The 15,682-nt window shown below is 43.5% G+C and overlaps 1 protein-coding gene across 14 annotated transcripts in view; it reads left to right on the top strand.

Moving 5' to 3' along the window:
• The window catches only part of LOC132686173 (uncharacterized), a 95,071-nt gene that overhangs the window by 23,917 nt on the left and 55,472 nt on the right, over positions 1-15,682 (top strand). For 12 of the 14 annotated variants that reach the window (XR_014136424.1, XR_014136425.1, XM_081791880.1 and 9 more), the window contains one exon: positions 1,798-1,925. Coding sequence is in view for 12 of the 14 variants with exons in the window: in XM_081791880.1 (XP_081648006.1) it covers positions 1,902-1,925 (24 nt within the window). In the remaining 2 variants the exon portion in view is untranslated. The remainder of the gene's footprint in view (positions 1-1,797; positions 1,926-15,682) is intronic. The other 2 variants (XM_081791881.1, XM_081791877.1) reach the window with 1 other exon arrangement.

Raw genomic sequence — 15,682 nt, 5'->3', positions numbered from 1 at the left:
CCAAAGTCGGATGCTTAACCGACTGAGCCACCCAGGCGCCCCAGGACTTAAATTTTAGTAAGAAGGCCATGTGGGAGTTAGGAGGGGTGAGCAGAAGATGAGCCATCTAGTGTCAATACCAAGAAGGACCCACAGACTTCCCCTCCCAGCCACTTTTGAATAAAGAGCCAATGCCAAACTCTAACCACTTTATACTTAAGCAAATTTAACAAAAATCTCATTTAAAAATAAAACACATGGTTTCCACATGAATTACATCTGCTGGGGTTGTGGTACCCAGTGGGACTCCTGCCTTCTGAGCTTTAGCCACACCAGCCACCTTGAAGCTCCTCAAACACTCCATGTTCCCTCCCTCTGCAGGGCCTTTGCACATGCTGTCCCTTCTTCTTGGAGCACTTTTCCCTTCACCTCATACCCCTTTGCCTACTTTCCCCTACTCCTCCTTCTTAGCTCAGCTTAAACATCACTTCTTCAGAGAAATTGTCATTGCCCCACCCCGGTGAGATTGGGTCCTCTTATATTCTACCATGGCTCCCTATTCTCTTCCTGCATACCACTCACTTTTGCTTGTAGTTAAGTATTTGTGAAGTAATTTGATGATTTCCCACTAGACTCTAAGCTCTCTGAGAGAGACTGTTTGAGTCATTGTTGTATCTTCAGCATGGAGCACAATGCCTGGCACACAGTGAGCATCCCATAAACATTTATTAGGTGGATAAATTATCATGCACCACAATTTCTTAGGCTTTTGGGATATGCTGTTGCCATGACAGAACTTAAGAAAGCAGAAGTCACATTACAGCTCTTTGGCCTGGGCTTCTGTGAAACCCAGGCTGACATAAATCTGTCAGGACATGTGTTTCAGTTCATGTTTGACAACAGCTCTGGCCAAAAGGAAAATGAATGGAATGTTTGGGGATAGGGAGCTCAATACTTTATGAGAAAGGTCAGACATTTGGGCAGGGAGCTGGGAGTTTAATGTGGCCGAGATAGTTACTGATCATCAACCACCCACGTGCTCTGACATATGCTGGCTTCTCTTGTAATTACATTGCCATGTGCCTGGTTCTTTCCAATGGATTGAGAGTGGAAGTGATGGGAGCCATTTCCACCTGGAGATGGTTCAAATGCATGTGCCTTTTTTCACCTCTCTTTTCCCTTATATTGAAGGCCATGTGTCCATAGGACAGAGTTGAAGATGGAGAAAAACCTCCTAATGTATGAAGCTCTTCTGTGAATAAGAAATAAATCTTTGTTCCATAAAACCTTTAGGATTAAGATTAATCTTTAAAATTTTTTTTTCTTTTAATGTGTATTTTATTTTTGAGAGAGAGAGAGACAGAGAGTGCAAGCAGGGAAGGGGCAGAGACAGAGGGAGACAGAATCTGAAGTAGGTTCCAGGCTCTGAGCTGTCAGCACAGAGCCCGTGCAGGACTCGAACTCACAAACTGTGAGCCCATGACTTCAGCTGAAGTTGGGTGTTTAACAGAGCCACCCAGATGCCCCAGGATTAAGATTAATCTTATCAAAATTTCAGGATTTATCTGTTACTGTGGTATATCATAGACTGTCCTGACTGATATACTCTCTTACCACACTGAAACTTCCTCATGCTTTTTCTAAAAAGCCAAATATTTATTTCCTTTTAAATTCTTACCTGTTAACCAGATGGCTTCTGACTTTCTGGAACTTGTATAAAGAACTCCAGGCATCCCACTAGTGATTTTCAGACAATATGGCTCCTGCCAACATTTGGTTGTATTGGTCTCTTAACATGGTGTCCTTCCCCTCCCCCAGGAACAATGTTTCATATGAAGCAAATGTCTTTCAGTTCCTGGTGGCATTTCTGACAGCTTCTGGAAGAGGGGTTCTGCTTGGCAGATTCCTGGAGTGTCTTCTACATGCTTCAACCTGTTCTCTCCCAGGTGAGCTGGACCTCAGAATATATCCTTTTCAGGTTCTGATCTTCTCCAATTATTCAGCAGGCTCAGAATTGAAAGACTCAGACTATGAGTAAATAGACAAACCTCCCATCCCCCCCCCAAAAAAAAACCCCAAACAGTCATTTTTAGGGTAAAGGAGCCTATGCTCTGTTGTACCTGCTGAGGAACAGCTTCTGAGTCCTGCTGCTTCTTACACTTCACTCCTTCGAGAGCTGCTGGGGAGGGGTCAGGGACTTGCTGAGGAGGAAGGAGCTTCTGCTGGCAAATGGGAGCTGGTGTCAGCTGACAGGTCCTCTCCACACTGAAAACGGCCTCTTGCTGGGTGTGGGGTCTCACTAGCTGGCAGACTGTGAGCAAACCACTCCAGCGTTCTCATCTGTAAAACAAAGTGTGTGAGTGGGGGTGGGGCTGTGTAGCACTCAGTTGTCAAACCACTGACCCTCAGGGATCAGAAGGATGGGTAATGGGCACATAGGACACTGGCCTTCTATGCCAGAAAAGCTCTGCTTTTATTTATTTCATTTAGGTGGTAGGATAATCAGTTGATGTATTAACTAATCAATTAATTAATGCTTTGTTCTGGCTGTCATGAGAGGTTACAAAGAAGGAGGTGAGTTTTATTTTCTCCCATCACCTTGAATTCTGGCCTCCTTGCCCTAGGGGTCTGCTTTTGAGATTCAGGACAAAAAAGTCATTCACAGGGAGAACTACTCTCCCCAACCTAAGTTTTGTTTGAAGAGGAGAGGAGAGGAAAGAGAGTATGGGGCTCAGAGTGGTTCTGCTTGGGAGAGAGGGGCTGGCAAGAGCCAGTGAGGGGTGGAGGACTGTGTCTTGCCTGTTGACATAATGCTAGTTGTGGGTGGTTGGCTGCTGTGTCTTCAGATGCCAGTTCTGTGTCCTCAAGAATAGCCTTGGGTGGATCTCTGTGCTCAAGAATGTCTTGGTGAATAAGTCAAGAAGGATCTTGGAGATAGAAGAGGGTTGGGGAGAGTGATATTCTCTTTTCAAGGAGCAATGGTAGATGAGGGAACAAAGGGAAGCGTCTTCTACCCATTGACCCAAGGGATGGGATGGAAGAGAGGGTCTCCAATGACTGGCTATTATTGATACTGGACTCCTTGGCTATTATGATGAGTAGAGACTTAGTGCCAGATTCAGTGTACCTTGGAAGAACATGGAATATGAATGATATGGAGAGAATCCTAGGCTCTGTGCTTTTGGCCTTGTAGATAAGAGTACTTTTGGAGAAAAGGCTACCAAACATTTGCAATACACTCTACTGAATGACCTCTGAGGTTCTTTCTGGAGCAGTCTATAATACTGTAGTTTTAAATGGTGACTTATGGGTGGTAAGTGTCTTAAACTGTAATCCTCTACATCCTGCCCCACCTCTGCTCTGTATCAGGGGGCATACACATGGAAACTCTAGAGTTTCAGCCATGGTGGGTGGGGGGGGGTGGGGTCAAAAATCATCCTCTTAGAAATTTGGAGCCAAGTTTACAAAGCACAAATGAGACTTTGCAGAGCCTGATGCTTGGTTGGAGAACCTGGATCAGACCATGCTTGAACCAGCCAGATCTACTGATAACTAGAAATGCTCATTTGAATTCATGTGGCAGGTCTGCTGGGCCAGCTGAGCTCCCCAGTTTTCTCACCAAAGGCATAGCTCCTGCACATGAGATGAGCCACTAGCTTCCCTGGGGGCTCAGCTGGTGTTCATGTGAGGGATATAGCCACAACATAAAAGCACAGATACGTTGGAGATGTTCATGTGCTGGTAGCATGAGTAACGGTCCTCTGTGTTTCACTGGCCAGCAGGGCATGAGGACCTTCCCCAGGGCCTGCTCCACAGACTGGTCGGCTTCTTCTGTTCTCTGGAACTTAAATCCAAGTCAATCACTAGTTTGCTTGTGCTCAGGGGCAGATTTACATGGAATTTATGAGGCTGAGGCTCCAGGCCCTGGAAGGTACCAGGGGTTGAAGAATGTTCTAAGTGGAGAGAGTAATTTCTATACAAGCATTCTGGTAATTGCTTAAAGAGATCTTGGTAGCAAAGGTCTGGAAAAAATTTCAAGTAAATTGTTATTATTTATTCTTTTATTCAAAATAAGTGTGCTCTTTTGTACCTGATTTTATATTAGTTATTTTGTATTCTTTTTCCAGCAGAGGGAACAAAAATTGCTTCAGGTGTTGCAAAACCCAGATCTGGGACTGCTTACCTTAGTACACACGTGTCTGGGATGTTTCTGACAATCAGTGAGCAGACAGGAGTGTGTCTAGAACTCCTCCAAATACCCCTGTACTTTCTACTGTTGGTGTTTGGGTCCAACCCATCCCCCACAGGAGTGCCTTCCCAATCCTGCCTGAGCCAGCCACTCCTGAAGCTCTTCTGTCCAGGTGTGGCCAGGTGTGACTTCTTCCACCTCCAACCAGTGGTGGACATTTCTTTAAAATCTAGTTAGTGAGTTCTCATGTACAACTTTATATTTTTTTCTGTTGTTTGTCTTGAATTGAAATTTGAGTACCAGATTGTTACTTAACTTTTTATGTCCTTTTGTCCTATTTCCCCAAATTAGAGTGTAAGCTTCTTGAAGTGGGGGCTGCTTTCACAAAAAAGAACTTTGTGTTTCTGACAGAGCATGTCTCACACTGAACTTCTCAACACATAGCTGTTGCTTTAGTTGAATAACGATGCCTACAATATTTTTGAAGTTTTAAAAATTTACTCTCTTATTCAATTAAAAAAAGGCAGAGCAGGTAGATATTTTCTCTGCTTTATGTAATTGAAAAACTCAGCTGAGATACAGCTCACGTAGGGACCAGAATTAGACTATTGTTCCAAGGTAAGACAATTATAAAGCATTTTAGATAGATGGTTCCATCTTATTTTTAAGTTCTAGCACAAACATAGAAATTTCTAGCAAATCCCTTTCCAGCTGGTCCTGTTTATCAGAAAGCCTTCTCTTCTGCCAACCCTGAACCTCCTTTGCTCTGATTTAAAGTTTACTTGCATTTTTCCTTACATCAACAGAGAGATCTATTCAAAACCCTGACAATGTCAGCCCCTTGCTTAAAATCCTCCAATGCGTTAAAAGAAACGTGGCATCTTCTGTGACTTCCCACCCTGAGTGAGCTGGCCCTGCCTGCCTCTCCAGCTCTTCCCACCCTCTTCTTCTTTTGCTCTGCTTTAGTCACATGGCTCTTCTTACACTTCCTAGCCTACCAAGTGCTTCCTGCCTCAGGGCCTTTGCTTGTGCAGCCCTTCTGCCTGCGATTCCTTCTGCTCCTTATCCTTTGGCTCCCTGCTTACTATCCCTTCCTAGAAAGGGCCTTTTTGATCACCCATCACAAAGAGGCCTCACCTGTGCCAGACTTCATCACAGCACGGTGTTTATTTCCTGGACAGAATTTTTCACAGTCTGAAATAATTTTAACTATTGCTTGCTTTAGTGGTTTCTGTTTTGTCTTCTCCAGCGACCCTGTCCATTTTACTCACTGCTGCATTATCCTCAGTCCCATTTTTTAAAAATATTTTTTAATGTTTATTTATTTTTGGGACAGAGAGAGACAGAGCATGAATGGGGGAGGGTCAGAGAGAGGGAGACACGGAATCCAAAACAGGCTCCAGGCTCCGAGCTGTCAGCACAGAGCCTGATGCGGGGCTCGAACTCACAGACTGCGAGATCATGACGTGAGCCGAAGTCAGCCGCTCAACCGACTGAGCCACCCAGGCGCCCCCCTCAGTCCCATTTTTACTTGTGACATGGCAGGGGTTCAATATGTATTTATCAACTGGAGGAAAAAGTATTTAATTTTTTGGTCTTGGGGCAAAAGAAGAGGCTCAGGACCCACCTCTCAGAGTCTGGTTATAAGAGGTTCACCTGAGTCTGAGAGACCGCCTGGTGACAGGTGCTCACTTTTGGATCAGGTCAGTGGCTCCTTTCTCACTGCCCTGGCCCCTGTCCAGACACTCACTCCAGGCATTCCCCTCTCCCTAGCTCTTCCAGCAGGCCTGAGAAGGCCAGTAGGGAGCTAGTGAGCACCAGATGCTGCTTGTATGGCTGGGAAAATACCATGCGGGAGGTCCCCTACTGCCCATCACAGTCCCATCTCTTCCTGAGGCCCCAAGTGTGAGCATTTGACACTTAGCAAGGCCAACAGCATTGTCATCTCAAGGGAGGTGGGGATCATTCAGGGAGAGGAGTTCACATGAGATTTTAAAAGACACTGTTGTTTGAGGTGACAGAATGGCCCATTTTAGGGCCCAGGGTCTCACTTGGGAGTCAGTGGATAAAAGAATGATTTAGTGGCTAGAGAAAGGGAAATCAGCTTCTGAGGCTCTTTCCAGCTGCTCAGCCATAATACCGTCCAAGAGCTGACCTTTAATGTGGGCGTGTGCGGCCAACCTGCTGGGACAGACCAGAAGAATCAAGCCAAGAGACACTGATGGCAAATCTAAACCAGCTAAGGGTGGAGCAACCAGGGGCACAGCCTTGCAGGGAGGGCAGCCAGAGAGCTGGGAGATTGAAAACAGCAATCAAATGTTTGAAGCGGGCCCAGTGAGTCTAGAGGGCTTTTGTGGAGGCTTGAAACAGAGGGCAGACTAGGCTGAGAGCTGTGGGACAACAGGACCAGCAGTGTGTGGGGAGAGGATGGAAACTGTCACTCCCAGCCCAGGGCAAGGGGACAGAGGTGCCTGGCCCACAGAGTGCTGGGTGCCATGAAACTGCAGACGATACTTAGTTGCACTCAGCAAAGCCCATTTCATATAAATGGCCTAAATTGGGCCTCTGAAGAGTATACCATCATCTCTACTTCCTAGATATGGAAACAGGTGCAAGAGAGGTTGGATGAGTTAGTCACCTGGGCCCCTGGTTAGTTAGTGCCAGGACCAGGATTGGAAGTCGGGTTTTCTTATGCTGGGGTCAAGCCACAGCGGTGGTTTGCGAGCTAGTGAGGTTGCACCACCCCTGGAGATGATGTCCACTCTTTCTTTCTGGATCCTCTTCCTTCTCAAAATCAAATCCACCATCCTCAGTCCCAGTTAAACCAGGTACTGAGAGCCTTCAAAGGCCCTGAGCCAGTGCAGATTCTGCTGCCTTACTCCACCAGCCCATGAGGACCAGGTGCTTCTCATCTGGGACTCAGTCCCCCAGGAGGCCTCCAGACCCTAGGATTTGGAGCAGAGCAAGATGACGACTCTGTAGTCAAGCGTTCTCTCCCAGGCTACACCATGAGGGGGTTGAAGAGCCTATATGTTTGTAGAAAACAGCTGATTCTACTGAAACCTACTTCACGTTCATTGGCCTGACTTGGATGGTGTTTCTTTGTGCCAGAGAGGCTGTGGTAGATCACATTAATGACCCCTATTCTTCCCTCTTTCTTTATTCATGCCCTTTGCCATGCGACTTTGTGGATTTTGTTTCCTTCTTTCTTGCATCTGGGACTAGTCATGTGACTTGCTTTGGCCAATAGAATAAGGTAGAAGTGACTGTAGTTTCCAGCTTGAACCTCAAGATACCTTGTTTCTGCTTGTCCTCTTGTTCTCTTCCTGGAAGGAACATGGCTGGGCTGGCCTGCTGGTTGATGACAGGAAAAGAATGAGGGACATTTGGAGCAGAGCTGCCCCCTAAGCAGCATGGAGAGCCCCCAACAGATCCACAGATGCCTGGGGAGGCAGCCTACACCAGCCACTCCACAGAGCCGTGTAGGCTATAATTATTGAATTTTGTATGCCACTGGGACTTTGTGGCTGGTAAGCAGCAGTCTGCTGGTGGTAGCTCACAGATAGAGGGACACTTTAAGAGTTAGTAAAGTACCAGAACTCTGACAAGCTAACTCAGTATATTATATAGAAAGAGAAAAAAAAGTAAGAAAGTTGATTGACCAAAGCTTAGCTCAGGAAGGGACCTAGGGATCCTGAGTCCCACTCTTCACCTTGCCTGTAAAGAATTGGAGTCCCGGAGACGTGAAGTGACTCATTCCAGGCCACACGTGTGTGTTGAGAAAAGAAGTCCAGTTTCCCCATCCAGGTCTGCCTCCTTGTACAGTTCAGATGGGCACACTGAGCTGGTGGCAGTCCCAGCATGTGGGTGAAAGTCAAGGGTGGGATGTGCTTCATAACCACACTCTTAAACTCTGAACCCTGAAGCCTCTTGGACTTGGGGATCTGAGACTAAGTAAATAGCCTTAAAGCAGGAAGCCAATACCAGAGTGCCTACTTCCCTTTTCAGTAATGGTCTTCTGGCTCCAAATGGCAGCTAGTTGCAACTTTCAGCTGCTAAGCCCCAGTGGTCACTTTTGAGCTGTACAAGGCCAAGTGGGTCCTGTTCCCAGAAAACTGTGATGTGGCCTCAGGACTGTTCAGGCAGTTGGATTACACTCTAGGCTCTGACACTGCCCTGCCCTTGGGCCTGAGAAATGCTCGTTTGAATACTGGGCATGGTATAGAATCATTGGCAGCTGTCTTCCTGTGTTGACAACTGTATCTCTTGCACATCTGTTCTCTCAGAGGTGAGACCGGAGTGGGGCAGTTCCAGGTTGTATATACTCAGAGATCTGTGAAACGTTCTTTTCCTGAATAGAACATGATGGGTTGAACAATCGTGCTTTTCTAATTTTTTTAATGTTTATTTTTGAGAGAGAGAGACAGTGTGAGCAGGGGAAGGGGCAGAGAGAGGGAGGCACAGAATCTGAAGCAGACTCCAGGCTCTGAGCTGTCAGCAGAGAGCCTGACGTGGGACTTGAACTCACAAACCACGAGGTCATGACCTGAGCTGAAGTTGGCGCTTAACCGATGCCCCAACAATTGTGGTTTTCAATAATTCCTCTATTCCAGGGTTTTCTGTTGGCCCTGTCTCCTTTTTGTTCCCTTCTTACTGGAAGAACGTGAATTAGATCTCTGTTGGGAGGAGGGGAAGGTAGGGGGTTCTAGGCAGCCAGATTGGAAAAGACTGGAAAAGGACAAACACTACTGAGCCCTTCTGCTTGGCTCCCTCCTGTCCTACTATCAGCCTAGACTCTATCCAGGCTTCAGAATTCCTGGGATTCCTGGGTCTGTTGACCAGTAAGGACCAAGAGGCTGAGCTTGGGCTGCTGAAAGGAGACCTGGGGCCCCCTCCTGGTGCCCCAAGACACTTTGTGCTGCAGTTCTCCAATCTGGTTGCACATTAGAATCATTTGGGGGTTCTAAACGACCCAGTCGCAGCCATCTCAGGCAATAGGATCAGAATCTTGGGGGGGTGGTGGTGGTGAGAGCTTAAGCAAGGTATTTTTTAGTATAATTTATTTAAATCGTGTTTTAAAAAAAATATTTATTTTGAGAGAGAGAGAGAGAGAGAGAGAGAGAGAGCATGTGCTTCCATGCCTTTAAGCACAAGCAGGAGAGGCAGAGAGAGAATCTGAAGCAGGCTCCATGCTGTCAGTACAGAGCCTGACACAGGGCTTACTCCCACAAACTGTGAGATCATGACCTGAGCCAAAATCCAGAATTGGATGCTTAATGGACTGAGCCACCTGGACGCCCCTATTTAAATCATGTTTATACAATTTTATTTTTATTTATTTATTTATTTATTATTATTTTTTAACATTTTTATTTATTTTTGAGACAGGGAGAGACAGAGCATGAACAGGGGAGGGTCAGAGAGAGGGAGACACAGAATCTGAAACAGGCTCCAGGCTCTGAGCTGTCAGCACAGAGCCCGACGCGGGGCTCGAACTCACGGACCGTGAGATCATGACCTGAGCTGAAGTCGGCCGCTTAACCGACTGAGCCACCAGGCACCCCTACAATTTTATTTTTAAATAATAGCTGTGGTTAACAATGGGCTTACAGAATTCATGAAAAATTAACAATCACCTCTCCCAAATCTGCATAACATGCCATCTTATATTCCAATGAGCCCCAAATTTCTATTTCCAACCAAGAACTCCATCTCAGTCCCAGGCTTATGTAGCTAACCTCCTACTTCTCCATTTCTGTGACTCACAGACATCTCAAACTTAACATATCCAAAACCAAAATCTATATATTTTCCCCTGATGCTGCTTTCCTTTGGGGCTCCCTATATCACCATTCAGATGTCGAGCCAGAACCTTGGGTCATCCTTGTCTTTTTTGCTTCCTCAGTGATACCTCTGCCCATTGCCCCCGTTTCATCTGTCACCAAGTGTGAATCTGTTCTACCTCCAAATATATCTTGAATCCATTTACTTCTCTCCGTCTCCTGTAACACCTCCCTGTCCCAAACTACTAGCATCTCTCCCTGGAACTATCACAGCAGCCTCTGACATAGTCTTCCTGATTCTGGTCTTTCTTTCATCCAGCCATGTTCCATGAAAAGCCACAGTAAGCTTTTTAAAATATAAGGAGTACCCTCTGTTTAAATCCCCTTAGGCTTTTCCTAGTGCTCTTAGAATAAAATGCTTACTCATCACCGTGGCCTATAAACAAAGCCCAATGAGGTCTGCCATGACCTTTGCTATTGGACTCAAGCCACACTTGTGCAACATAGCCCTTTAAATTCTCTTCCAATCAAGCTCACTCCTTTAGAGCTTTCACATGTACTCTTTTCTTCCATGTGGAGCACTTGTGTCTCTCCTTTTTAATTAAAACATAACTGACATACAATATTATATTAGTTTCAGGTGTATTAATATATTGATTTGACATTTATATACATTGCAAAATGATCTCCGTAATAAGGCAAGTAAACGTCTGTCATCTTACAATGTTAATGCAATATTATTGAGTATATTCCCTATGCTGGACATCGTGTCCCATGGTTTGTTTATTTAATAACTGGAAGTTTGTACTTCTTGATCCCCTCCACCCATTTTGTACTCCCCCCCGCAACCCCTTCTCCTTTGACAACCTCCAATCTCTTCATTGTATCTATGAATCTGGGTTTTGTTTGTTTATTTTGTTTTGCAAATACCACATGTAAGTGAAATCACATGGTATTTGTTTTTCTCTGACTTATTTCACTTAGCATAATACCATCTAGATCCATGCTGGTTGCAAATGGCAAGATCTCATTATTTTTTAATGCCTGAGTAATATTCCATTGTGTATATATACCACATCTTTATCCATTCCTCTATGGATGGACACTTAGCTTGCTTCCATATCTTGGCTACTTGTAAATAATGTTGCAATAAACACAGGGGTACATATATCTTTTTGATTATTGTTTTCATTTTCTTCAGATAGATACCCAGTAGTAGAATTGCTGGATCATATGATAGTTCTGTTTTTATTTTTTTGAGGAAACTCTATACTGTTTTCCAGAGTGGCTGTACCGATTTTCATTCCCACCAACAGTGCACAAGGGTTCCCCTTTCTTCATGCTCTTGCCAACACTTGTTATTTCTTGTGTTTTGGATTTTAGCCATTCTAAGGTATAAGGTGATATCTCATTGTGGTTTGATTTGCATTTCCCTGATTGAGTGATGTTGAACATCTTTTCATATTCCTGTTGGTCATCTATCTTCTTTGGAGAAATGTCAATTCAGATTCTCTGCCCATTTTTAATTGGCTTTTACTATTGTTGTTTTATTGAGTTGTATGAGTTTTTTATATATTTTGGATATTAACCCCTTATTAGATATATGATTTATAAATATCTTCTCCCATTCAGTAGGTTGCCTTTTTGTTTTGTTGATGGCTTCCTTTGCTGTGCAGAAACTTAGTTTGATATAATTTGAGCAAGGCATTTTTATAAAAGTCCTCAGTTCTCATATGCAGCCAGAGTTGGATCCACTGCTTCCAGAGATGAATCTGTAAGAGCCACCTGTAGGTAATTTCACCAAATGCTGTTTGGAGGAATATATTGATGAAGAAGTTCTGTGGGTTAAGATACTGCCTGTAGTAGGCTGAATCATGCCACCCAAAGATATCAGGTTCTAATCCCTGGAATTTACAAATATCATCTTATTTGGAAAAAGCGACTTTGCAGATGTGATTAAATTAATAATCTTAAAATGGGAAGATTATCCTGGATATTTTTAGTGAGCCCTAAATACAATCATGAATATCCTTATAAGAGGGGGCAGAGGGAGATTATGCAGACACAGAGGAGAAAGTGATGGGAAGATGGAGTGGAGAGATTTAAAGATGCAAGCCTTGATGATTGCAGTAATATGACCACAAGTCACGGGATACTGGAAGCCACCAGGAACCAGAAGAAACAAAGAAAAGGTTCTTTTCAGAGCCTCCACAGGGAGCACAGCCCTGCCAACATCTTGATTTTGGTCCCATGAAACTGATTTCTGACTTCTGGCCTCTAGAGTGGTGAGAGAGTAAATGTGTGTTGTTTTGAGCCATGCAGTTTATGGTAATTTGTTATAGCAGCCACAGGAAACTAATACACTGCCTACCTGGAGAGGTCCTTCAAGCTGTCAAGTCAGTGTTACCCTTTATGGGTAACATCCCCTAGTTCAATGTATAACTCATATGAATCCAATCAATCAACCAACTGGCCAACAACTCTTAAGGAGGGGACCAGCCCCATACTAGATAAAATGGCCATTACAGAACAGGGTGGGCAGCAGCATGGGGAACAGTTAGGACTGGAATTGTGTCAGCAGACAGGACTGGCATCCTTTGTGGTTTTCTACCTACTGGTCATATGTTAGTCAGAGGAACTATATATAGACATGGAAGAGCTTATATAGGCAAGAGAGGGGGCTGGGGGAAAAGGGGCAGAATCCCTGGAAAGGAAAGAGTAGTTTGAAGATAGGACTATGCTAAAGATTTTGTGGAAACAAGCACACAGACAAGGCATGGCTGGAGCCAAGGTTTGAAACAAGGAGGTTGTTCTTAAACATCAGTGTGTTAAATTATTGAGTGGCATTGTCTAGGAATTTGTACTTCATAGAAGCTCCCAGGTTATTCTCATTTAGATGATTTACTGATTAAATTTTTAGAAACACTGAGTTCATGTCATTGAGATAGAAAGTTGAAAAACTGATTATAGTCAGGCTTATTGACTCTTCAAAATTAGCAAAACCTTAAATATTGTTTGTTTTACTATGTAGCATTTCTTTTGCAGCTATACTGTATCTTAATCCAGCTATAAGAATTATAATGAACATCATCAGCTCCTATTCTACCTTTTCCTATCTCAGATTCCCAGAGGCAACTTATTTTAACTCTTTTAGCTATTTATTCTGGTGTGTAGCCTCCATATTTCCAAATGACATGTGTGTACTGCCTCGTCTTGATTTTTCAATTTGAAGCATTGTCTATTGACTTCCCACCAAGGTTAATGATTAACTTTTCCATCCATTTCCCTGACCCTTTCAATAGATCAAATTCTCTCCCTCCATTTTCTCCTGCTAGCTATCTTATAATGTTTGGTTAAGTAAAACTCAGCGTGTCAATTTCTAGGCAAAATTGTTTGCAGCCAAGCCATATGGTGATGATGACTACATTTGCTTTATTATATCACTTAGATCTCTCTTGGAATAATAAGTTGCTTAGTTTTAGTTTTCCAGGTACCTGTGGCAGAGATAGCCAGCTGGGCCCTGACATCCATTCTCTCCTTGTTCTGGAGTAAGAGAGTTGAATGTGTACATTCAGCCACCCAGCTAACGCTATAGTTCCTTGCTTCCCTTGTAGCTGGGTATGGGCATTGTGACTGAGTTGGATCAATAAGAAGTGAGCCGATATGGCAGCACCTGGGTCATGCCCTTAAAGGTAGGAATGTACCTTCCTCTTTCTCTTTTCTCCTTTCTGTTGGAGAAATGCAGATGTAGTGACAAGAGCAAGATCAGACAACTTAGACTCTAGGGTGGAAGTCAAACGTTGAGGAGTAAAGGACAACATGATTGAAGATGACAGCATTACCATGAGAAAGAAATAGACTCTCATCTTGTTTGAGTTTCTGCCCCATTGGGTCACTTTGCGGCCTGTGTTAACAGCTGCTGTAATGTCTAGGGGCAGATTTTCCATGAAGCGAGAGGATCTTAAGCTTCTGGGTTTTTTTATTTGCACAGATCTCTTTCAAAGACCCTGGTATGGACTCTAGGCCTTTTGTATTTGTGGTTTTGTATTCTTTTCATTAAGGAAGCCCCTTTGCCCCCAATTATGTAAGCTTTAGTCCCCCCAAAGTGGGTCCTACCCCTCTCTGTACCTAAAGTAGAAAATGCTAGCTCTCCACCAAAATCCATTCTGTCCTTCTTTGGACCTCAGTTAGGCTGCCTTTCCCCCCAGTCTATCTTCTGGTTACGTATGGCCCTGCCAGTGGGAATGATGTGTGCTGCATCCAGGCCTGGCTCATAGAAACCTCCTCTGGTTTCCTGCATGCTCCATTTTGGCTGTCTGGAAAGGTGACAATTAGGGTGTCCTTGGAAGGTATGTTTTAAAGATGGCAGAGCATCCATCAACAGTGTCACTGATGAATACATGGTGAGAACAATTCACCAACTTTAATGTCTGCCCAGGACTGTTAATACCAAAAAGAAATAAACCTGTCTTTAAGCCACTGAATTTTGGGAATATACTTGTTTCTTCAGATCAGCTTACTCTAATACAGTACCTATCATTAATCAATTCCCATCCTACAGAACTCTAAATCTCATTGCAGCACATCATGTCAGGAAATATATTAGTTCCAATTATTTCTTTTGGAAAGTTTTCTGGAGATTGCTGAGCACCTTCTCTAATCGGTTTTCTTACTAGTTCTACTGTATAGCTGTTAACATTTATTATCATTTTAGAAAATTCCTTTTGCTTCTCTCTTGTATTGGAGCCTATTTTCTGGATCCTATGTCTTTATTTTTTTTTCTTATTTATTCTATTGTTCTGCTGTGACATATCTTCCAGTAGTGTTCTAGGAAAGAATGCATAAGATGTAAAATTGTAGTTTTGAATGCATGATTTATATTCTTGTTTTATATCTAATATTGACTCTTAATTTATACTTTGGGTGAGTATAGCATTCTAAGTTGGATAGTTTTTCTTTCCAAATTTTTAAGGCATTGCTCCATTGTCTTACCAAGTTGTTGCACACAAGTTCAGTGCTACTCTTACTTCTTTTCTTAGTATGCGATTTGATTTTCCCTCTGAAAGATTTCAGAATACTGTCTTTGTTCTCAGTATTCTTATGTTTGAGTGATATCTTTCTGTGGGTCATTTTTCACACCATCAGATAAGGGTATAGTGGCTGTTCTAAAGTTAGAAATTTAAACCTTTTAGTTCTGGAAAAGTTTTTTTGTGTGGTGTGTGTGTGTATGTGTGTGTGTGTTTAATAAAATTTTCCTATTCTCTCTCTCTGGAAGTTCCCATTATTCAGATTTTGGCCCTTCTGGAATGATCTCCTCATTTTTTCTGGGAGATTTTCCCAGTGTTAACTTCTAACACTTTCATTGAAATTTTAATTCCTTGACCGTGAGTGTGTTTTTAAGTTTATTTATTTATTTTGAGAAAGAGGGAGAAAGAACGTGAACTGGGGAGGGGAAAGAGAGGGAGAGAGAGAGAGGATCCCAAGCAGGCTCTGCACTGTCAACACAGAGCCCAACACAGGGCACGAACCCACAAATGTGAGATCATGACCTGAGCCGAAATCAAGAGTTGGAGGCTTAACCGACTGAGCCACCAGGTGCCCCTTCCCTGATTGTGTTCTTAAAAGTTCTGTCTTTTCCCTGAATCAATCAATCTTACTTTTTTTCCTAGTGTTGTATTCTTGTTTCATGAATGTAATATATTTTATCTCCCTGAGGACACAATTATCGTTT

Source organism: Panthera onca, chromosome F1, assembly GCF_046562875.1.
Source record: "Panthera onca isolate mPanOnc1 chromosome F1, mPanOnc1 haplotype 2, whole genome shotgun sequence".
In the NCBI taxonomy this organism is placed as follows: Eukaryota; Metazoa; Chordata; class Mammalia; order Carnivora; family Felidae; genus Panthera; species Panthera onca.
Note: the sequence above shows the minus strand (reverse complement) of the source record. Positions and strands in the feature narration are given on the sequence as shown.